The 25,492-nt window shown below is 43.1% G+C and overlaps 1 protein-coding gene across 1 annotated transcript in view; it reads left to right on the forward strand.

Moving 5' to 3' along the window:
* Positions 1–294: 294 nt before the first annotated feature.
* The window catches only part of tacr1a (tachykinin receptor 1a), a gene marked incomplete at both ends in the record, with an annotated part of 60,035 nt that continues 34,837 nt past the window's right edge, over positions 295–25,492 (forward strand). Inside the window, 2 exons of the mRNA XM_080049969.1 lie at positions 295–692; positions 17,169–17,363. Of these exons, the coding sequence (XP_079906095.1) occupies positions 295–692; positions 17,169–17,363 (593 nt within the window). The remainder of the gene's footprint in view (positions 693–17,168; positions 17,364–25,492) is intronic.

A 25,492-nucleotide genomic window follows, 5' to 3' on the forward strand; every position in this document is an offset into this window, starting at 1 on the left:
GTAAAAGGCGCGTTTTTGTTTTGACGCACAGCGAATAGTCCTAAAGACTAATAGATAGTGATAGATGCTTGTGGAAATGTCCACGTAGAAAACCTATACTGAAATCCTGAATTTATCATTTCCAAGATAGCAGAGTATTTAAGTTAACATTCCTCAAGACTATAGGCTTCACTTTTCTGAGACTTTTCAGTTTTTCATTTTGCATTTGACACTGCGATCTTTAACTGTGTTATGTAAATGAATTAAGTCTACCCAGTGTTTTTTTGAGTGACTTTTTGGTCTTACACCAGCAAAATGGATTCTTTATTTAATATTACCGAAAATTGGACCAGCAGCCCCAACGACACACATAACGGGACCGAGTATGTGAACCAGTTTGTGCAGCCTGTCTGGAGAATTGTGCTTTGGGCCATAGCGTACAGTTGTATAGTGATCGTGTCGGTGGTGGGCAACCTTACCGTGATCTGGATTATCATGGCGCATAAACGCATGAGGACCGTCACCAACTATTTTCTGTTGAACCTGGCGTTCGCCGAAGCCTCCATGTCCGCCTTCAACACGGTGATCAACTTCACTTACGCCGTGCACAACGAGTGGTACTTCGGACTGGTCTACTGCCGCTTCCACAACTTCTTTCCGATCGCAGCTGTCTTTGCCAGCATCTACTCAATGACTGCAATCGCTCTGGACAGGTAAGATGCGGGGTTCATTTTTCTTTTAATTACAGAAGAAATGGCAAATAATTGTAAAGTAATTCTGTATTGAAAATGTTCTTAATACTTTGGGAACGTATGGTCTAATCCATCACATTCAAAGTGCAATTAACCTGATGGAATTTGAATATTTAGTCAAAGCGCACACACTATCCCCCCCCCCCCCAAACCCTTATGTGGTGTTCTGGTCAAATCGACCCGTTATATCATTTTACTTAAAGAAAGGTTATTCAAGAATATATATTTTTTCAAAGTGAAACTCCATGGTCTAAGCCTTTTTTCTGTGAAGAATGTGTGAAAGAAAAATGTGTGTATGTGCTACATTACCACCACACATTTATGTCCCTCATAAGGTGTTCAGTCAGTACACACACAGAAACATGCTTGCACAGACAAAGACACACATAAACACGCACACACTCACTCACAGAACCCCAACAACCAACACCAGAACCAACAACTTGTTCCTAAATCTATTCCACCAAAGTCTCAATTATAGTGCATTTTGATACACATGAAAAACAAATGACACTTCCATTATTAAATGTGATCTATCAGAGATTAAATGCAAATATTAATCACAAATTGCATCTTTATTGTTTGGAATTAAGATAAAGGTCATATACATATGTAAAAGGATTTAATGTTTTTGATTTTATTTATGCAGTGCCTTTAAGACCCCAATAATGTCCCGGGTCAATTTGAGCCGAACAGTACCAGAGGGTCTAAAAAGTGAACATAATACAAGGGTTAATCATGAATGGCAAAACACATGAATATTACAAATATATGTCCATGGTTCAGAATAAAAAGTGATATTTTAGAAGAAGGAAAATACTGACACATGAGAGGATGTTGGTGTGTCTTTCACTACAATTGATCATAGCATTAGCAACAGTAAGCAATACAATCAAACATATCCCTTATCTCTTCAAAGTATATTCTACATGTTTATTTTACAGAATGTCATTGAACGCATCTTGTAGTAATCCACTCTTCAGTCCAAATTGGCTTGTGTGGTACTGACTGTAAAGAGTTCTCAAAAGGCGAACTATTTTTTAAAGAAATATGTGTTAAGAATTGTATAAACTGTCATGTAAACGTCCCTCTTTTCTCAATCAGAAGAGCCATGTTATATCATATGTGTGCATTCTGTTGGCTGTGGTCGGTGCAGTCGGCCCTTCAGAGACTATATACTGCATAGGGCTGGAGAGATTTATTATGTCTTTATGTGGAAGGCTTCTCTTCCTTTCAGTGAACATCCATGATGTGTGAAGGAACCCTATTTATCAATGGGACAGCGACAGCCTCTATAGTGACAGTGTGAGTGAGTGATTGTGCTTGAGTGTGTGCACCTTAGTATGTCTGTGTGTGTGTGCGTGCGTGCGCATGCTTGTGTGTCAGAGTATGTGGTGTGCACCTAGCCTGGCTCCGCCCGCCCGCCTACTTCCGGCCAAATTTTATTTTCCCTTCAGTAGTCAGTCTGGGTGTACAGCCCATTTCCCAGTTTTGCCGGAGATTCAACAGCCGGTCCAATCAGCGAACAGAGTGAGTGGCTGAGAACGATGACGTCGAAGTCGCGCTCCAGTTTCAGTTGCCAGAAGCCGGCTCATGACACACGTGACGACCAAAGGTTATGCGATTGGTTGGCTAATCCAGAGTGGCACTGGGCAGATCCAATAGTTTTAAACTTTAACAGACACCCGCCTCCATGAGTGAACGTTTGCCAATTACAGCACTTCCAGACCTTCTGTACAAATGAAATTAAGTACGATGGTCTGGTAGCACCAGGCTAGTGTGCACCTGTGAAAATGTGTATTTCTCATAGTCTTTGTTTTTCTCTTTCTCTGCACCTGTGTATCTGCATATTATTTCACTACTCAGGCAAACATGTGTTGTGTGTGTATCTCTCGCCATTATTCTTTCTGTGTGTGTTTGTGTGTGTGTGTGTGTGTGTGTGTTTGCGTGCTTGTGCATGTGTGTAAAGGTGCATCTGTGACAACCACTTTCTACTGTTACCACCATAGACATAGATAGTATATAAAAGGTTACCACACATAACTCTGTACCCATCCTGCCTGCTGAGGCTCATCCCATCAGTATGTGTCTTTTATACCTCTGTCCCAGGAGATAATGGCCTGTGGTTTGTCTGCACATCTCTTTTTCAGCTAGAAAGCCCTGAACCTTTTCCAAAATGAAGTTAACACTTGAGGGCCAGAGGAAGTCAAAACGAAAAGGCGCTTTAAGATGGTGACAGGCCACTCATACTGTACATATCAAGCTAGATTTCAATTCAGGCAAACTTGTCTTACAATAGCTGTCTCTTTTCAATTTAAAATTTATCTGGATGTACTTCCCCCTGACTTCTGTCCCTGCAACACAGAGATGTCATTACAAACCCAGTTAGAGGAGCACTTCATTCACACCTACAGCATCATTCTATTTGTGTCTGAGGATAGAAAAAGGTGTCTCAGAATTTCTGAAAATGTAGAGGATGACGTCGGTGGAGGTGAGGGACCCACTGAGACCAGTCCCTCGCAGCCATCTCTCACCGTTCTTTAAAGAAGACAGCTATTTTTCATTCACCACTTACATGCATGTGTGCATCTGATAATTCCCTCGTTCTTCATTGCTGCAATCATTCCTGTGGTGTTCTTGTACTGCAGATTGATCAGCATTAACGTAGCTGATGCCAGTGTGCTGAGGCTTAGATGCTCGCTCCAAAGAAGAGGAACAGAGAAGTTCCTCTTCTTTGCCGTAATACGCATATCCACGTCGTAAAACCTCTGGGCGAGGCCTCTAAACTGAGAAAATATAAGGGCGTGATATTCAAATTACGATAGTTTTCAGCTGCCGTACTTATCAATAATGGTCTGGCACAGTGGCGGACTCAGACTGTTTGAAGGGCAGGGGCGGAAAAATAAAAAGGGCACATTCTGGACAACATGGGGCCCCACCAGCACACACAGTGGCTTTTCTAACTTGATGGTGTTTTGTTCCCTCAAAGGAGCCTTTAAGGCAGGGCTGCCTGGAAGGCCCTATCCCCTAACCTTAGCAAGCGCTGCCTTGACGTTCCCATTCGGGGCACTTGTTACATCTCCATGTAGCAATTGTTGGGCTCATTCAATTAAACGGGGGGTCTGGGGGGCCAAATTAGCTTCAAAGACACTGTTTCCCCTTATTCTAGTGACTTTATAAACACCAAAATGAGTTGTTCACATCATTGTGCACTTTCACATTTTAGCCAAAGAAAGGAGGATGCATACATTTTAAACGGATTATGCAAAAAGTTTTTCTAACTTGGCATCTAATTGCGCTTTTCCACTATGGGTACTGACATACTCTTAATCCGCTTTTTGCTTTGTTATCCAGTGGAGATTTAGATACCACTCGATGTAGCTGTTTGTCATAGCCACATGAAAGCAACGCCTCTTTCGCATTCCCCGTTCGTTAGCTACCAAAGAGAGGAACGTCTGCTAACCACAACATGTTTTTTTCGGTTTACCATATTCTTGCTCCAGAGGGCACATCATCATCATTTAGGCCTATTGTATGGAGGGGAAACCTAGGGCACTCAATCACTTTTGTTTACGTGTAAAGGGCAGCCAATAAGGCACTTTCCCTCATTTTCACCACCATAGAGGGCACTTTAGCAACACTTTTTCAACCATGGGGGCACCAGACGGGCAGAAGGGCACTAGAAGGGCACCAGAAGGGCACTAGAAGGACCAGACGGGCAGAAGGGCACTATCAGGGCACTAAAAGGGTACTAGAAGGACCAGGCGGGCAGAAGGGGACTATCAGGGCACTAGAAGGGCACCAGACGGGCAGAAGGGCACTAGAAGGACCAGACGGGCAGAAGGGCACTATCAGGGTACTAGAAGGGCACTAGAAGGACCAGACGGGCAGATGGGGACTATAAGGGCACTCATTACGGAACCTCATCGAATTTTCTTGTTCTAGAGGGCACATCATCATAATTTATTGTATGAAGGGGCGCCCAGAGGGCACATAATCATCTTTTGCACGTGAAAAGGGCAGCCAATTTCCTCTCGTTTTCACCACTCTTGAGGGCACCGTAGCGCGCTTTTTCAACCATTGACCACCCCCCCCCCCCCCCCCTGAGTCTGCCACAGGTCTGGCACACGCTGAGATTGGCGAGGAACAACTGTTTGATAAATCCCACGTGATACCTGGCATAGGGTAATATTTGCGCCAGAATAAGTTGTTTGGTGCAGTGGGGAGAGTATGACTGAATTAATTACCCTCATCCATTTTGTTATGGTCTTCTGTGTGGCTGACAGTGATTGCTCCTCTTGTCCAAGTGATTGAGTCACTGATGATCACTTTCCCTATTGTTCAATCTTGAATTACAGACACTGAACATCCAAAATGACCCGGCATGGAGAGGCATAAGTGTGCATCTTCAAGGGCCCCTTTGAGTAAAGCATCTCTTGATTGGACATGAGAGACGTGAATATTAGCATATGTGCTGCGTGTGAAGTGCAGGCATCGTAGCATAATGATGTGAAATCTAATAACAGCTACATTTGGACCTGCTAAAAGTTATTTAGTGAAAATAAAAAGGGCAGCAACAATCTTGGAGAAGACTCGATGTGCAAGAATACGATGTTTGTGGCCATAAAGGAGACCCAGATCCTTCTATTACTCTGCAGATAGGTGAAACTGCAGCTGGTCCCTATACATTATAAAAACCAATGAGGTAAAATAAGCCAAAAAATATAAATACATCAGATTGTCTCTTCTCTTTAAAATGATTTTACTAAAATTTCAGATGTGTTTTTGTGGAACTAAACTGTGCAATTCTGACACAGTTATTGCACATCATACAACAATTGACACCTGGTTGGTCGGGGTTTACGGCCTGCTATAAAGACGTCTTCTTAGTATGAACGTTGTTGTTGTTACTACTACGGTAACCACAGTTGTCACCAAATCAATGATAACACAACACATCATTTAGCTGGCACTTTCATCTAAAGCAACATACAGAGTGCATTCGACCATGTGGGTACAACTTATAGTTGCAAGAATCCTGCAAGTACCTCAAATAAGCAAATTATTCAAATGCTACATTTAGAAACAGTAGAGATACACTTTTTTTTATGTTGCTGCGGATTTTAGTATGCGACGGAAGATGTGGAAAGTTTCTGCTGTCCATAAATCAATAGGCAGCAAGGACAGAAAACTGTCAGTGTCAGCGTCAAATTCCAGCAGCCAGCAGTATGTAGTGCAGATTGCATAAGAGTGGTGAAGTGTGGGAGAACTTGGGTAGGTTGTTGAAGGCTAGCCAGACTGACACATTCTGGATGAGCTGCAGAGGTTGGTTAGCACATGTGTGGTGGGCACACCTACCAAGAGCTAGCTGCAATTGTTTTCTTCCACCAGTTTTCCATTCGCGCCATCAAATGACATCTTTCCATCAAATACTTATCAGCACAGCGCTTGTGGTCTAACATCCTAGAGAAATACAGAGCACTGCTGTTTCTCTTGCTGCTGTATGAGTGTTTGTAGAACAATCAGTCAAGGAGAGGTTTGATAACGAGTGAGAAAAGTAAGGAGGTCAAAAGCAGAAGTTCTACCTTCTTCTTCAAAGTTGTTAAGAACGTTTCTCAGCAGAAGGAGGATAGGGAAGTGCAGGGATCAAAGAGACAGGAGAAAATATAAAATAATTTTCTTTATTTTTTTATTTTGTGAATTGAAAAGGAGGGGTGAACTTTGAATTGAAAGAGAGAGTTTCCAACCGCAGATATGGAGACGGAGGAAGAATAGAAAAGAAATTGATAGGCGAGGAGTTCTTCAGGGGGCCTGGATTTCCACCATTTGTTTTCAGCTGCCCATAGGCTGGCGGAGGGAGGCAGACTGAGGCAGACAAATCTTGAGCTGCAGGGCCGAGGTGAGAGGACAGAGAAGAGGAACAATAGAGGAGAGAAGAGTGGAATAGAAAGAGAATAGTGTCTGGGGGAGAGTCGGGAAGCAGGAGTCAGGACAGGGCAGGGATATTAGGAAAGATGAGGCAAGACACCAGGGAGACAGTTAGCAAAGGTTGTGTCAGACAGGGACAGCATGTCTGGAATAGAGAGAGAAGGAGAGAAACAGAGAGAGAGAGGGAGAGAGATGGAGAGAGACAGACAGAGAGAGAGAGAGTGGTATATGAAGACCTGATCAGATATGAGGGGTTGCATAGAGGTCAGTGGTAGAGCAGTTTCCTGGTACTGTAAGGTTGAGTTGGTTACAAGCTTTGTGAGTTGATGGGGAGGGAAAGAGTGAACAAACAAAAGAGGATGTTAAGAAATAATGCAACATGTTTACTTCTTTGTCTGAATGCCAACGTAACTGAGAAGCACAAACTGAGGGCATATTGGAGGAGGGACCTCTAATGCCTTGTTTCCACTGTATGGTTTGGCACGGTTTGGCAGGGCACGCTAAACCTAGATCTGGCTTTCACCGATAAATTCAATGAAGGAACAACGCCAAACAATAAATCAAGAGCTGCATGCCAACGTTCTATCTCTTAACACAAGACTCTTCACTCTTGCTGAGGTGACTACACTCTGCAAATTATCACAGGGAAATGATTCTGTCGACCGATCAACAGACTGCAGTGTATCCCCACCCTTTTGGGACCCTTTGGAACGGCTTGGTACCTCAACGAAAGGTTGACAAAGAGTAGGTGCGGCACGGTTCGTGTTATTTATGTACTCCAGTGGTTTTCAAACTGGGGTTATGACAGGGGCGCACGGATGAGTATGTGAGAAAAAGAAAAAAAACCGGGCTGTGTGTTCATGTGATCGGCGATAGTGTATTACAGAACGGTTGCGTTCGGAGCGCAGAATCTAGGTTTATTGTATGCTCCTGACGAAAATCACACAACACATTAATTGTGTTTAGTAACAATATTCATTCATTTAGGCTGTATGTGACACAAAAAACATGACACGATCCGAAACCGTGAGTTTTGTGATCCATTGAACCCCTACTAGCAAGCAAATCATGGAAACAGTTTGTGAAAGTACTGCCAGGTGAACGTAAAGCAGACGATGAATCCACAACAAATGCAACAACTACCAAAACTAAGACAAGAAAAAATGAGATACAGTGGCATGTCTCACAGCTGCAGCCCCCAATTTGAGAAGATCTGCAGAAAAGAGCAAGCCCTCACCTCACCCACAGGAAATTCACTGAAAAGAAGTGTTATTCTTGCAGAGAAAATTTTCATGTTTTTGTTTATTCTCGGGGGTTCGTAAACTTGCCAGTTTTGTGTAGAGGCAATTTTGAGAAAAGCTGTTAAATGTTGACTTGTAATAATTCACTCTGGAAGTGCCTTATTCTTACTTAAAATTTTCAATAACATTTCACACCCTGAAGTGGTAGTTCTTTACTAATTACAGACAATGTTTTATATGAATTCTATATGAGTGTGCAAGAAAAAGGATGTGTCTAAGATTGTGTTTATGTTGGGGGGAGGGGGGAAATTATCATTTTTTTTTGTACAAAAAGGGGGGCCCTGCAGAAAAATTTGGGCCTGACGACCAGAGTATAACTAACAGAGCTCGGCAAATTGAACATTGTCGATAGGTTTTGGTACATTTCAGTGGGAGTTGTGAAGAGAATAAAGAGCCCCTCTTTCACCAAAGGGAATCACAACTTGCCTGTACCTCTCTGAGCTCTGAGCGAGTACATGTTGGCCCTCACACTGCAGACGAGCTATTACAGTAACACATGATAGAGTGATCGGCTGAGCAGGCTGGAGCAGGCCAGCTGAAATTAGCCAAAGCACAGAGGCAGCTTGTAGCAGTCAGACCAGGTCAGAGATGACAGATGACTTACAGCTTATGGTGGCCTCCTCTCCAGCTCTCTCACCTCCTTCCTCTAATTTCCACTTCCTCCTCTCCCTCCTTTATCTGCTGTCCCCAGAGGGATCATCATGGCAAGTTATTCTGGCTGGCCTCTGCCACCGTTCCCATTCTGCTTTCTGCATGAAAAGTGTGAAGAATGAGTTTTTGCAGTTCACGATAGAATATGTGATGTGTGGACACGGGAAACCTTTTTTAAATAGACGTATGAATTTCCTTTTTTTAAATCTTACCATGACCGTTTCGGGGCTGCTTCTTTTCTTCTAATCAGAACCCTTCCCTAAGCACATCCTTAACACACCAAACCAATAGAGATGGATGGATGGATGGATGGATGGATGGATGGATGGATGGATGGATGGATGGATGGATGGATGGATGGATGGATGGATGGATGGATGGATGGATGGATGGATGGATAGGTAGGTAGGTAGGTAGATGGATAGATAGATAGATAGATAGATAGATAGATAGATAGATAGATAGATAGATAGATAGATAGATAGATAGATAGATAGATAGATAGATAGATAGATAGATAGATAGATAGATAGATAGATAGATAGATAGATAGATAGATAGATAGATAGATAGATAGATAGATAGATAGATAGATAGATAGATAGATAGATAGATAGATAGATAGATGTATAGGCAAGAGAGTGATCGCACTGATCTTCCTCAGAGGCATGTAGTTGTTTGGGTATCCCTGGTCTGATGTCCTTCCTATTGCTGAACATGTTAGGTGTATTAGCAGGTCAGGTCACTGCACATACAGGACAATGTGCATTAGGAGTTCTTGTCCCTACGTGAGCACCAACACATTTCCACCGTTCATTTCACTAGGAGGATTTTATGAAAAAAAGGCAGAGCTGCTGCCTCTGTCTATCCACATCCATCAGTGTCTATGTCACGCACGCATTTAGATAATTCTACACAGCTGCCTCAGAGCCATGTCACCATCGGAGCGAATAAACAACACTCCAATCAACACCTGTCATCTCCTCCTGTCACAATACAAGCGGGCTAGAGACATGGCTGTTAAGCTGGTGGTGCTTTGCCTATAAGGGCACTTGGCCGACTGGTAGATGTTAATATTGATGTGATGCTATCTTTCACCCAATGTTGCTTTTTTGATCTTGCTGAGTAGTTGTTGTTTTAATTGTTTAGCATGAATTGAAGAAAAATATGTTGACATCAAACTTCTCCAGCAACTTGGGCTTAGGCTAAAGTCTAAATATTGATTAAATATACATCCAACACATTGGAGTAACAGCTATAGTCTTTTAATTTGACACACCTTCCTTTTGAAGGGCTACTTCATCCAAATCTGAGGGTCCTGCTTCAAGCTTTGAATTTGATACATTTAAATTACTGATATGATGTGAAAAAAGAAATCTGGTTTTAATACACAGATATAGGCTCTGCAACAGGTGTGTAAACAAAGGGTATGTACACAAAGGGGGGTTCATCGTAGCTGGCGAGATGACCGTTTACAGAGCCTAGGATGTGTATTTACACTGGATTTTACTTTCAGTGCACACACACTATGGTGGGTCGTGAGGAGGTATTCACTGATTTTGTGAAAAAGTGATTGTGGCAACATGCATTATCCAGAATCACTGACTCCACCTTTAATTGTTGGCCTACCACAATAAAAAATATATTAGACAATTAGACATTAGACAATGTTTGTTTATGTAATGCCGATACATCTAATATCCCCTGGACAGCCACAATACTGACCCTTACAATTGGCTGGGGATATCTCTTTGAGCTATATGTTATATGTTTCAAGCAGCACATACTGTATTTACCACAGGATTAGACAGAACTCATCATCTTTTACATCAGTGGACACATACAGCTTCCTAAGAGCATGTCTTTGTGCAAACACACTATCAGGGAAGAGGTGAGACTGTGGAGTGAGTGTAGAGACGGATATTGGTTTTGTGCCGGACATGGGAGTGTCTGCTGGTTATTGATGAGGCTGAAGGACTTCTATTTTTGCATGTGGACAATAACGGATACAACAGTGACAATCCCTTAAATTACCCACCACCGAGGACACACACACACACACACACACACACACACACACACACACACACACACACACACACAGTGACACTCCCCAGGCTATGCCATCTTCGTCCAGCTTATCTCCTCGGTGTTGATGCGACTTTTATGCAATCAACTGCAAAACGAAAACAGCAACAACAACAACAACCCCTGAGAGACCAATAAACCAGAAGAAACACATTTGTGATCAAATTTCCACAAGCTCCTTTTGCAAAAGCAATTTGTGAACAAAAAAAAGCAGGAAGGAAATAAAATCATTAGCAGGCTTGAGGCAGGTCATTTTATCTGCTGTCACTTTAGTCGCTTAATTCTTAATCAACAACGTCTCTTTGGGAAAGTAGTGTATATTGCAGCCTCATGGTGATTATATATCGAACCGCCACACTGCCATGCTAGTTGAGCTGCTCTTTGTGGGTATACTGTCTTTGAAGGTGTGTGTCACCCATGCAATACAGTGGTGGTGCCTGCCGCTTTGTGAGACACTATCCTATTGAGAGGAATCAGATCGCCCACAGACTTTATAGATTTCAGAAATCTTACAGGTGAGCTGTCCAAGATGTGACATGAACGGACAAGCACAAGCAGAGCTCCCCCACAACAAATCCATACAATTGAAACACCTCTCAGCAGCAGTCATGTGTGTTGGGACGAAGAAGGCAGGGACGACAGACTCTTTTTTTAAAGGTGAATTAAACCAGTGTTCTGGAGAAGCTGGGGTATATACATTATTATTTTATTCACAAGCAAAAGAGTTTATCAAATAGAACTAATATAATGGGCTTGATGTCAAACACACTGATACTGGATACAAGGTGGAAGCTTTTAATATGCTCAAGCAGACGTCGACCATAATAGAGAGATCTTGCATATAATTCTTATTCTTTCTTAAAGCGGCTACGAGGAACTTTTAAATATATTTAAAAAAAACTCATGTTTCCTCTGATGATCATAAATTACCTTTAACAGCAAACGAGACCATCAGTTCAAAGAAAGACGTTTTTATGTAGTTTTTATTACTGCATTTGGTCTGGTTGCACACCCAGTCCGATTTTCGGCTTGCGCATGCATGCTCTATGGTCACATATTGGTATTGGTCGCAGATTTCAGTGTGGCGCAGCAACGCGATTGGAGAAGCCTATCCCTCCAGGTGAGAGAAGGGGAGCCTTGTTTGAGACAGCTATTTGTCATCATAATGGCTGGTAACGGGGCAGAACCATCACAGACAAAAAGAAAATTCAATGAAGAACAACTAAAAGCTAGAGGGTGATAGACGGGGGGAGGAGGGCGTTGCCAAGCAATGTGTAAACAACTTAATGGGAGTGAACTAGTCCTGCAGTGTTTACTCCTAAGTGAATGAACGGTACTAAAACAAAGTTTACTTTGCTTCATCATCATCAGAGGCCTGTTTCAGGTAGCTGGTTTTGAGGCAACCCAGAGTTTGTTCGCTCTGAGTTGGTGGAAACTCTGGGTTTTCCGTTTCAGGTAGCAGGTTCAGCGCAAACGAGAGTCAGTTACTGCGGCAACATACGCCGTGGGTCTAACCTGCTCGGTAGGTTAGACCCACGGTACTCTGAGTTTGTTTTCACTTTACGCTGCAGCTCCGACTGAAGAAAGAGTGTCACTGTCACACGCGTCCCTGTACAGTTTGAAGCAAAATCACTCCATAGAAATCTCCATCGGGATGTTTTTATCATGTCCTGATGATTTTACGTTTGATCGATCATTTATCTGATCAGTAGCCTTGTTCTCAGCCCTCGGTCCGTTCATATAGGCGGCCACCTTACACATCGTGACATGCTCTACATTCAGATTAATAAACCTATTTGTATTGTATGGGTTTTTAACGTCTGTGCCACTGAACAGATTTATGTCAGGTGGATTCATGTAACGCTGCGGCTGCACGCGATCGTTAGTGTTCACTTGTGCGATCCTAAAGTCACAGACGAGCCTCGTTAAATAGCCTAATATGAATATAAAAATTATATGATAATTTAAACTGTTATCACTTGAGGAAAATGGATCTGGTAATAATTCAGGCTCTTAAATGGAAACTGTCACCTAATGTGTCTGTTTACTGCACAGTATTAGGCTATAGCTTGCCAACATATTATACAGCGATAATACACAGTCAGCAATGCTGTGCTGCGCCAGCTTAATACTTTACTGCTGATATGCGTAACTTTTAAAAATAGACTATGGCTTCTCATACGGAAGCGAAATGATTCTCTTGACAAAAAATGTTTGCTCTATTTTTTTTCTGAATTGCAGAGGAGATTAGATCATGTTATGCGACAATATCCCCATTAATTCTTCTCCATACCATATGCTCATTCGTTAATATTTCTAACTCTAGTGGGAGGAGCGGTGTTTTTTCTTTTTTGAGAAGTGGAGAAGTGGGAGGATCAATCATTTGTTTCTCCTGTTTCCATGGTGAATCATGTTATCAGTGATCCATTGACGATGGCTTTTATGCACACGCTCCACCCAGAGTGAACACGCTCAGAGTTGATTGACCCAACGCTGATCCACTGTTCTGAAACCGAAAACCCGGAGTTGCTCGTCAACCCTGCGCTCTGAGTTGACCAACTCAGAGCGCAGGATTCAACTCAGAGTATGTAAAACCAGCTACCTGAAACAGACCTCAGATGACCATTATTCATCTGAAATAGTCATTATTTACAACAACATAAACACATTACCATCGTGATCCATACTGCCGTCTCTCGTTCATCCGCTTTCTGTGAGGACACGTAATCTTTCAGCTCTGTGCGAGTGGTTCGTGACACCGCATCAACTCATTGCAATCATGTGTGTGTGTGGCACTGACTGGCATTAGTTGATGCTGTGTCACTAACCACTCTCACGGAGCCGAAAATAATCCGGTGCCCTCACACTTTCAACACGGACATGCACTATATTGCTTCCTGATCATTTGACACTCGCACCGGCCAGCACGCGCTAGAAAACAGCTTTACGACAGCTGGCGTCGTAAAAATCCTACCGTTTTTGTCCTAAGGGGCAGCCAGCCGCCAAAGTTCCTCGTAGCCACTATAAGGAAAATGTAATGTTTAATTATGTTCACCTGTTGCCCCGAGCCATTTTCATGAAGAATTTGCACTCTTCTATTTGTTTTCCATGGATTCTAGTTTTCGCCTATATTAGGGAGAACAATGTCAATGCCCCCCTTGTCTCATATTATGAACAAATCATTTGAAACATTCAGTACCAGTTCAGGAAGTGTGATATTCATTTAGTGCGTAAAATGTACGTCATAGTGATGGAAAGCATTAGCTCCTGTAATCTTGGGTCTTTATTTACTCCATGCATGACAGTGGTGTTAATCTCCTCCTCCTCTATCTTTTGAAATCGGTAGTGTGCGTGTGGCTTCTCAGACAACAGAAGTTGATTGCACATCTAAATCCCATCCTTAAGAATAAGTTATTTCTAACTTTAGTGACATGTAAATGTTAAAAACCTAATTAGATTCAATAAGAGATTTATAAGGATTTGGATTCCATAAACAGATTACCACTAATAGCTGCTTTGATAAAATGCCTTAAAATCCCCCAATTTAATCCCCAAAACCGATGAAAGGTAGAGTCAGTGATTCTGGAGAACGCTTGCTGTCAAAATCCCTTTCTGTCAAAATCAGTATTTTACTGTGCGCGCAGTTTTTGTCTCTGAACAAAAATTCACTTTTGATATAGCCTAGACTCTGTAAACGGGCATGTTGCTAGCTACGGTGGGCCTCCTTACCAGTTACATACCAGTGTACAAAGCCTAGGCTGTGTACCCTAACGCCAGATATTTCTTTCAGCCAGACACATTATGGAGAGGTAGCAGATGTTGAGGCGATATTCACTGATTTAGACAAAAAAGGATTTTGACAAAAATGTATTACTGACTCCACCTTTAAGTGCGATTTTCATGACTAAACCTCTCCTGTTCTCTGGTCTCTGGTTCTATGATTCTTAGCACAGTGCTTGCATGCCAGCATAGCAGGGGTTCTGATGATTTGGGCTTTGGCGCGCGCTGGGTCGCTGCCCTCTGCAGGTGCCTGTTTGATTCAGACATCAACGGCCCAACTAAGGCTGTGTCTTGATTCAGAGACCACGCACTTGGTAGGACGCAGTCTCGCGGTCTATGAAGGCTATAGCCTATGAAGGCCGATTTTAAGGCCGGTTCCAAGGCCAACGAGCCTTGTTAAACGAGACGGTCTCCGCAGGTCTCCGTTTACGAGCATTTCCGGTTTACGTAACAAGCCGTTACCTTGCGTGACGACTCGCCGCTCCTGTGCTGCCTAGCAACCCTGATTGCTGCCAACGGAGACAGCCCTGTCAATGGAGGAAAAAAGAAAAATAAGTTGTCTACCAGACGAAAAGAAAGAAAAGTACAAGAAAAAAAGAAAGGAAGATAAAAGTTAAGAAGATGGAGCAACACGTTGCTGTTTTGTTATTTTTTATTTTATTTTATGCAATCTCTGAAAAAAACGCAATGAATCTTGGGATATGTTGGGCCACGAAGGATACATCTGATGCAGCCTTCAAAACCGTGAAACGAAGGCTGCATTTCACGACCGCATATGAGGAGCCTTGCAAGGAGCCTTGCAAATGGGACAGCCTTTGCGCGCCGCTATGACGCAATCGGTCTTCAAATGCAGCCTACGTAGGCTGCAACCAGGCTGCAACCCCTGAATCAAGACACAGCCTATGACTCACATGATGAAAGGCTACAAGACTGCTAGCGCTGTGTTGAGCCAATGCTGTGATCTCCCTTTCTCAGCAGACCGCTGGCAGCGTTTGATTTCAAAGGCCTCCTCCTGTGTCAATTTAGCACCTTCAGTTGGGTTATTAGTGGGAGTAAGCCTTTAATTAGACCTCTTTAACAAAGGTGAGCATTTCACTGGAGAGCTTTGCCTAAAATGGAGCCAAACAAATAATATAAATGCTGATGTTAAGGCTCTGTAGACAGTATGCAGTACAGTACATACTATACAGGTAAGCATATCAATACTTGACTTCATTAACACGTCCCTGAGAAATGTTTATCTGCACAAACCCTGAAGTGTTGTATGTGCTGCACAAAACATTAGCCTGTGCCAAATATGATGCCATATATATGCATGAGGACAGCCTCGACAGTTGGAAGTTGCCAGCTAGTGTTTTAAAACCAAATTCCTGTTAATGTTTACAAGGTCATTTGAAGTTATTAATGCACTCCATCGCCCATCTCTCTAATCAGGAGCGTGATTATGACAATATTAAATGATTACCCGAATGCACAGGGGAATCATTTAAACAGATTTCTGCTTCATTACAGGCACTATTTATTATGTGACTAGTTTTGGTTTTGCTCCAGAGGGCATACAATCCCACCCCATTAAAAGTTTTAAAAGTATTTTGGCAAATCATAGCTTACTGTATAAGCTAATGTTTCAGATGAAAGTGTGCTGCAATTCTCGCATCCTTGTACAGTGTGTACTTTGCGTTACCCTTGAGGAACTCTATTTTCAGTTTATGACTCAGTCTATCACACAAGGCACTTTCTTACACTTTGCTTACACCAAGGGCCTAAACAACGTTTGATAGCACACTGGACAATGAATCCTCCATATGTAACTCTTCATCCTCCCCTCCAGTCTGCCTTAAAGTATCAAATAAATACAATTTTAAACACAAGTGCAATGTAATAGTGTTATGTAGATGACTAACAGTGCTGAAGATTGTGTTTGAAGTAACCTTTTAAATTGAATAGATTTGACTGAGTGCTATAAGTGTTATCTGGCGCTTACGGCTACAGTCGTATGATGAATATAATCCTTGTCCTTTTTTTTTATAATATTATTTTTTTGGCATTTTCAAGCTTTATTAGATAGTACAGAGTTGAAATGGGGAGACAGAGAGAGAGAGAGAGAGGGGGGGGGGGGGGGGAGATGACCTGCAGTAAAGGTCCACGGGTCAGACTTCAACCCGCGAGCACTGCAACGAAGGCCTGAGCCAACATGGTACGCCCTCCACCCACTACACCACCGGAGCGCCCCAATCCTTGTCCTTTTAACACTTTACAGTTATACCATGCTACAGCAAAGTTGCTGTTACAGACAGGTAGCGAAAAATACAGTACCTGTCCATAATAGTTCCTTTTCCTGTGTGCGCTGAAAAAATAATCCAATGTTAATGCACAGTTTATAGGCTCTGTACACGGGCATGTTGCTAGCTACGTTGGCCCCCTTTGTTTACATGCCAGTTTACAGGGCCTAGGCGGTGCTAGGCTGTGTATTAACACTTTTCCAGTGCACACACGGTATACAGACTAGTGGCGTCTCGTGAAGAGATATTCACTGTTTTTTTTTCACAAAAAGTGATTTTGTCAACAAGCGTTCTCCAGAATCGCTGACTCCACCTTTAATAGGTAGTCCTCCGGTTCTAGAGTCTCATCACTGTGTCTTCCCTCCCCCCACCCCCCCCCACCCCCTTGGCCCTCTCTCTCCCTGCAGGTACATGGCCATCATCCACCCCCTGCAGCAGCGCATGTCGTCCACAGAGACCAAGGTGGTGACAGGGGTGATCTGGATGCTGGCTTTGCTCCTGGCCTTCCCCCAGTACTACTACTCCACCACGGACCAGCTCCCCGGCCGAGTGGTGTGCTACATCGACTGGCCCGAATACAACGTGTGCGACTTCAAAAAGATGTGAGTCTCTCTCTGGGAGGGGGGGGGGGGGATCAGCTATTCAAACAAGTCAACAAGCGCTGTTAATTGCTTTTGAATTGAAAGCAAATGTGGGCCGATGCTGTGTGTATGCAGTGTAAATGAGAGAGCGCAGCGGAGAAGAGCGGAAGTCTTTTTAATGGTTTGTAGTGAATAAATAGAGAGAGAGAGTCTGAATTCTTTTTCAACCCAAAGGCAAACAGATTAAAGTGAGACGGACGACAACAAACACTCATGCTGAATAAATAAATCAAAAGTAGAAGTAGAGGTATTTATTCATGAGTTCAAGCACATCTTATATTATAAACAGTTTTAGTTTTTGTTTAGTAGTTCATAAGAAATCTTAGGTTTCAGTATAAAACGATTGGCATTAAAGTAGAAAAATATGCTGCTAGTACTGGAGAAAACCTTGGCCCATTCAGTTCCATACGATTGCTTGTCTGTTCAGTTCTTTTCTAAATGGGTGCACTTCAAGTCAAAGCTGTGAACTATGATTCCCACTTACTGCTTTTCACACTCAGGTTTAGCTCAATAGCATGTGTCCACACCTCCTACCCAATGACGGATTACCGCATGGGCAAAGTGGGCACATGTCCAGGGCCCTGGCCAATAGGGGGGCCCTTGATTTATTATTATTTTTTTTTTTGTAATTAAAAAAATTTGACGGGGGTTCCCCCCCCCCCCTCCTCTCCTGGGAATGGGTCGTAAAAAGTCGGGTCGTTTTATATTCGGGGTCTTATATTCGGCCGGGACAAGCGTGTGTGCGCTTGGAGAGAGAACGATGTGTCTAGAGAAAAAAAGGCACGGGAAATGGCCAAAGAGCTCCACATCCCCGCACTGAAATCAAAGCCTCGACTCATTATGGTGCGAGTCAACGTGTCAGGGGCACGAATCGGCACAGCGATCGACCTACAGTGGCTTTTCTGCTGTGGCAGTTGTAGTGAGGAGAGTTTGCCAAGTGCGCCGTGCTTTTACGCACCAACACTGCTTCCGTAATGTTCAGATTTTATAGATTGCATCAAAGCCCTTAGGACAATAAGAATGAGATCGCTTTTTTTAACCGATGTCCATGCTTAGGTGGTGATTATATTAACTGTGTCGGCTGTGTCACTTTACAGTTAGTCGGCAGTGAGATTGGGGATTGGGGTATCCAGGCTCGGGACATGCAATCGGATCGCGGAGCCTGTCACCCGCCTGTCCCCTCGACACCCGTTAACGTGCAGGAATACCCTGTGATCAATTAGTCTTAAACCACAGTGTGTCTGCACGGCGGCTCACACTGGCACGGTCTCACTGTGAACGACACCAACACAGCGTTTCACCGGGTGACGCGCTGCTTCGCTCAGACATTGAGTGTAGGCTCCGAGGGGGGCAAGGATGGGCCAAAAAGCAGGCGCAGAGATCTTACAATGGCAAAAAATTCTGCTCGCGCGCTTAGGGCGCACTCGCATCTTCGGTGTCTCTGCCCTAATCTAACTGTCTAGTAGGCTCAGGCGCAAAGAGACTCTTTCTCTTGCGCAGCACCAGAGAGCTTTTATAGAATTGTATTTCGCTCTCTCTCTCTCTCCCTCTCTCTTTCTCTCTCTAGGCTGCGCGCTGCATTATAATGTGTGTGATTGTGGACTGCACGGTGTGCTAGTGCGTGTATTTGCGTGTTGGTAGGGGTCCATGGCAGGTTTGTGTCCAGGGCCCGTGGTCATGTTAATCCGTCCTTGCTCCTACCCTCACTTCTATCAAACCACATGAAAAAAACCTGAGTCTGAGAGCACTGAGGTCAACTCCTCTTTAAATGCCAGAGCACAATCTGATTTATATGAAAAACCTAATGGCAACAAAGACCTGTGTTCCCTTTTGACCAATTTAAGTTTTATATCGAACTATATAACAGATTTAAAAAGTTGGCACTGGGTTGATCTGCGCCGCTGGTTCCAAATTTGCTCAAAGAGCAAGCCCAATATGCAATTTCGTCTCGAATTTTCTTAATGAAATAAACTGTTCACTTGCTCCCCTGGGTAGCCAAATGAAGACCTGATTTTTATTCTGTTAGATTTTGAATCACAGCAGATTTAGAGAGCTAGGCCAGAGGGCTGCACAGAATGCTAATTTCAAAAGTTCAAGGAAGATTCGGGGGATTTCTCTCCTGAGGCAAACTGAGGGAGGCATGCAGGGTCAAAGTCAGATCTTCCTCTATAGATTAAATACATGACTTTCTCCTTTAGTTCTACAAAACTGTGTTTTGCTTTTGATTTGATTGTGTTTTTTATAGTTTGGCCATACATATAGTTGTAACATTTCAGAAAGCTAACAGGAATGTAGCACAGTAGCACACCAACATGATAGGCTCATGAATTATGAGAGGTCTGTCTTACCAGACCCCATGATTTACTGTGACGATTAAAGAAGGTTTAAAACAAGCAGTGCAGCAGCTCAGGGACAGAAAGGGGTTGACTGGTCACCCTTGCTCCAGATATCATCTTTCTTCGGGGGGCAGCTAGAATAGAACCAAAGGGCTAAAAATCGACGTCCATCATTTGAACACTGTATTTATGAATTGCTTGTGCAGAGGAAATACCAAAAGCAGTACTTGTAGTAGTTGCTGCAGAAGCGCACTGATTTCATCTCCCGTTGTCCTGTGATAAAAGAGAAGGTGTGTATTGTTGCACATACAATATGCCGGTGGTAATCTGTCCCTTGCACTCACTGAAACCTGGCTGTGCTAAGACAAACTTCTGAAGCTGCTTAAGAAACACAGAATAAAGGCAGCACGCCTGGAAGTGATTTAGTCATGCATTGTGCCACCACAGCAACCTCAGATTTCGTCTGTCTTTTTATAATACCACTGGCATACCTAACCAACTACACACACAACACACAAAGGCACAAACACAGGTAAAACTTGCCCACGAGAGTGTCTTTCCACAGAAAGACACTCTCTCACTCTCACACACACACACACACACACACACACACACACACACACACACACACACACACACACACACACACACACACACACACACTCTGCTGATGGCAACCTCTAAGCTCATCAGCAAAAGTGTTTACCCAGATCTGCTGCCAACCTGCTATTGCCCCCCCCCCCCCCTCCCCCTCTCTACTGTCACATTTCTCCATGGAAATATAGTCTGTTATGAGCAGCGCAACAGCAATTTCATTGTCCATGATGGGAGGCCTGCTGCACTTATTACTGTTTTAATGAAACTGTAATCAGAGACACATAGAAGTAATTCACACTCTGCTGCTAAAGCTGTAAATGACACATCTGATTAAGGCTGATCTCAGGTCAGGTCCCATATGCCTTTCTTATACCAGACGGTCTCCCACTGCCACAGCCACAGTCTGCAAGTGGTGTGAAGGCCTGTCCGCTGCCTTCACAGTCAGTGGGAATTAGTAAGTAAGGTCTCAGTGGAAAGTCTCAAAGGATGATGCTGTGTGAATGCACACTTTAGTAGATAACTGTATGCCATCACACAAAACCCTTAATAATCACACTTATGCAGAGAGAGACGCATATGTTAGATTTATGTGAAACCTTACCATGTCCTCCTTTTACATGTGAAGGTGTCTCTATACTGGAACCTGCGACTGGCATTTCCATTTTTCACCAAAACACAAGACTCTCTTCACTCTTGTCAAGGTGACTCACGGCGGAAATTATTATTTCGACCAATCAACTCCGGCAGTGTGTAGCTCCACCTTTTCGGCACCCTTTCAGGCGGCTGGTACCCATACGAAGGAGTACCGAACATAGGAGCGGCTTAGAGCGGTTAGGCTCGCTTATATCCGTACCCTACCCAACTTTTAGCAAATTGAAAGCCAACATAGCCAGACCGAACTGCTCCGACCCGACCCGCATAAGAGGCTTGTTACAACAAGTAATCGCCAGTCCATCATACCAAATAACAGTCCAGTTGTGAAGTACAGTCACTCGTCTAAAATGGGCAGATAAAGAGTTTACATGATGATCATTGTATAAAATATGATGCATCGTTATGGATCAAAGTACCCAACTTAAAAATGTTCTCCCTTTGACAATTTCAAATGATACATGTTATTGCCAAGCCCCAACCTCAGCGATTTTTACCGGCATCCAATAAGGAAGTGACCACAACTATAGTAACCGGAAGTGCCACTGGGGGGTGGTGCCAAGACCGAGCAGTTTTTCTTTGACTCACTTGTTAGACAGGCCGTTTTCAAAGTCTTATTAAACCTATTTACAGCCTGGGCCACGAAACCATTTTAGTCTGTATGTTTAGGTCATATCTCCATGACAACACTGAGGGGGGTGAATTTTTTTGGACCACGCTATTTTTTATTCTTTTGGAGGTTAAAATGTATTGGCGCGATCTCTTGAGTGACAGCTCTCCGCCCGTTGTCCCTCACTTTGCCTCGGAGGTATACGTCAGCTATCCCCCTCCCCCTCACAAAATGGTGACGCGCACAAACCAGGATTATTGGATGCCGTGTGAATAACTGAGGTCAGCCCGGATGCTACATCCATATTATTTACTATCTATGGTTATTGCACACTGATTTTCTTTTGATACTTTGGTAATTAAATTCTTAACCACGATCTGAATATTTATTCCATTGTTGGTATGGCTTATAACTGCAGACATCCACAAAGTATAACAGATCCCAAAATCTCATGTGGAAAAGGGTTCCAACTTCAACAGCACAATGGTAGCATCTAAACCATAAGATACTATGCTCATTTTGCACTGGTATAGCTGCACAGTTGAAGAGGTTGTAATGGTGTGTGTGCCATCCCAAAATGCTCAATACTACTGTTGGGGGTACACAACTTCAGAATGCTTGTATTGTCCTATGGAGGTGTTGCAACGGGTGATCCTGTTTCAGCCAAGCTGGAGAAGTTCTGCTTTGTTTTGGTGGGAAAGCAGTCCTGCTGTGTGGTATCCTGTCTCTGTAGTCGCTCCAGGAACTAGTCCTTCTCTTTTAAAGAGTTATTGGTTGTGTCCCTTATTTTATTTGTGGCCTGTGTTCCTCTATATAGGCTCAGCTGGCATATCTTGTCATGTCTTCACCGCTGAGCAGTAAATACACTTGATGAGTTGCTTCTAAAGCGGGCGGGTGTCTCGCTGCCGTGAGGGCGAGCTCCGTGTGTTTTGTTCTAAGCAGGCCGCACGTCTGGGTGACACGGTGGAGAGAAACTCCACAGGGATGGGGCCAGAGTGGAGAGCAAGAGAGCAGACAATAGGATGCACTTGCATACAAACACAGTCATGGGCCATAAAGGTGGGGTCACAAGTAGTGAATTGTGACAGTCACTATGGTGGTGTGACACTTCAAAAGTCCCCGATGAACGAACCTTTGAGTTGACTGTTCCCAACACTGTACGTGGATCAGCAGCAGAGCCAGGCTAAACATGAGACCAGACCACATTTTTCCAGTCATGGCCGTCAGGATTTGCTGCTATTAATACTTGCTGTCATAATGCAAGAGTCATGCATTAAATGGATGAAGGGTGATGGATTGCAAATGGTCTGGCGAAACTTGATTTGGACATTCCACTGACAGACAGTGTCTAAAGAAAGGATGATTGAAGCTTTAGCAGCAGAGCCCGTATTGAGACACTCAATGCCGTCGTGTGTGGCAGCTGTTTCAGCGGGGTCAAGCCCTATAACCCAACCTATGTTCTCCTCCCTAACCTTATAGCTTTCAAATAAACTTTGATCCGAGCTCTAATTCGACCAGAAAATAAAAACATCATATCACCCGAAGAACACGGAGTTGAGTGGAGGAATTATCAATTTGGCTTACTTCATCATTAAATCCTTGTGAGAATATTTTATTCTCATAAGAAATATAAGTACAAGATCACCTCATAGAAAAGAGTGACTTTATGCTGAAGAAAATTAAACATAGTTTGTGGATAGGCATACAAACACACACACACACACACACACACACACACACACACTGTCAAAATGGGGATGTTACACACACACACACACACGCACACACACACACACACACACACGCACAGAGTGAGCACACCTCGTCCTCTGTGATCTCTCTCCACTAAATTAGGCTTCACACAACACGAGCCTGTGATTACTGGTGGTGAGGCAGCGTGTAGCAAAGTGTCCTGTTACCTCTAGTATTCTTTTGACTGTGCTGGCAGGCAAAGTCAAGAGAACAGCTGCCCTTCCTCCTCAACACACACACACACACACACACACACACACACACACACACACACACACACACACACACACACACACACACACACACACACACACACACACACACACACACACACACACACACACACACACACACACACACACACACACATTAATTATGCATACCGATACAAAAAGCCTCGTGTTAAATAAGAGGGCTCATGCAAAATCAAATTATGCATATGAACATGCATTTCCTTTGTACATTATCTACCCTTTCATGTGCTGTAGAATAGATGTTAGCGTGGTAAATTCTATCTATTCTATTATATACCACTTTGAGCTCGGCCACTCGATCGTTGCCTTGCATTAAAATATTTGCCTGGCATGTTTGCATTTGTATTTATATATACACTTGCACGCACGCACGCACCCACGCGCGCGCGCACACACACACACACACACACACACACACACACACACACTGCTATGTATCATTTGTCTGTGTCCATGGCCTCTGTTCAGTGAGGATTCATTGATTTGGCTTGTATGACAGCAAGGTGACATAGTACAGCTACTATTCCCTAAAGCATCATCCATCAAGGGAGCTCTGGGTCTGCTGGGGCCCTCTATGGATCCAGGCTCTGCTAGGGAGTCCCTCTGCTCTTACAAGGTAACACTTCAGCCACGGTTAGCTCATTCTTAATGACGAAACTATGAAAAAAGCAAAGAAAGATCTATGCAATTTAGTAAAAAAATCAAAGAGCATAAACAATATCAACAATTTAAGACAGATTTATGTATTTAGTTAGTTGAGTTGGGTTTACAGCGAGTCACAGAGTCCTCCTTGAAGAAAAATCTAACTATAGGTTACAAGAATGTATTCATTGGAAGTATACCAGTTTATTACTGTGTCAACTTCTTTTAGAACAGCTGCCAAATTTCATTTTACTTCCAGGAAGTGTAGATGAACATAGTTATCTTCATAATTTCTCTCCTGGGAAATGACAGGAAGCTTTGGGAACTATAAATTAATTCAAACTACCGAATGAACTCAACCTTGAAGAACATTAAAATGCTGCTAACATAATGATGCACTAGCAGGAATATTAAAACTGTATATGACAGTGTAACACTCTCAGCGTACATTTTTCTTTAATGGTTCATTTTATATATATTTAGTCGATAATGCTAACTTTTACTTGAGACACATCTTGCAGGAGTTTTACTTTTTAAAGGTGGTACTGTATTTGCTACTTTTTTCTTAGATTAAAATATGAATATCTTATCATTCAAATGTTAATGTTGTCAACTGTATTAGGGAATAATGTTGAATCATGCCTACAAATGTATCGATTATTTTAAAAGAAAGATCATTCCATAGTATCTGAAGTAGAGTACACCTTCAGTGTTGGGATGCTGCTGCTGAGTATGTTTGAATCTTCAGAATACTTTATTGGACTGCGGCCATTAAAAGAGCACTCTGAGGGGGATCTTCTACAAAAGCCGGGTTTATTTTAGAAACATTTTCAGAATATTTAGTTTCCCCATTTGGTTGCAGTTGGAAATTCCCTCTGAAAGCATTTCTTACTTTCCACATACTGCATTGCTTACAGCGGTGTCTGTTAGCATGCAGTCTTTTTCTTCCTTATCTATGCTGGCACATTGCTACATTCCGTGGCACAAAACCACCACCATAGTGGCACAGCAGCAGGAGGGCTGTGTGTGTGGGGTTGCTGTGTGCATGAGGTGCATGAGAGAACCAGTGGGCCTGTGATGACATACAAGGCAGGGTCACATGACTGATTGAGACAGCTGAAGGAGTCAGGGGACTACTTTTCCTTGGCCTTGCCAGCTTGTCTACTTGTACTTTAGGCACAATAGTTTTAAACTTTACTAAATGTTGACTCTCAAGTTGTAATTCAAACTATTAAATGTTCCAATGGT

Source organism: Ammodytes marinus (assembly GCF_949987685.1).
Source record: "Ammodytes marinus genome assembly, chromosome: 2".
NCBI classification, from domain to species: domain Eukaryota; kingdom Metazoa; phylum Chordata; class Actinopteri; order Uranoscopiformes; family Ammodytidae; genus Ammodytes; species Ammodytes marinus.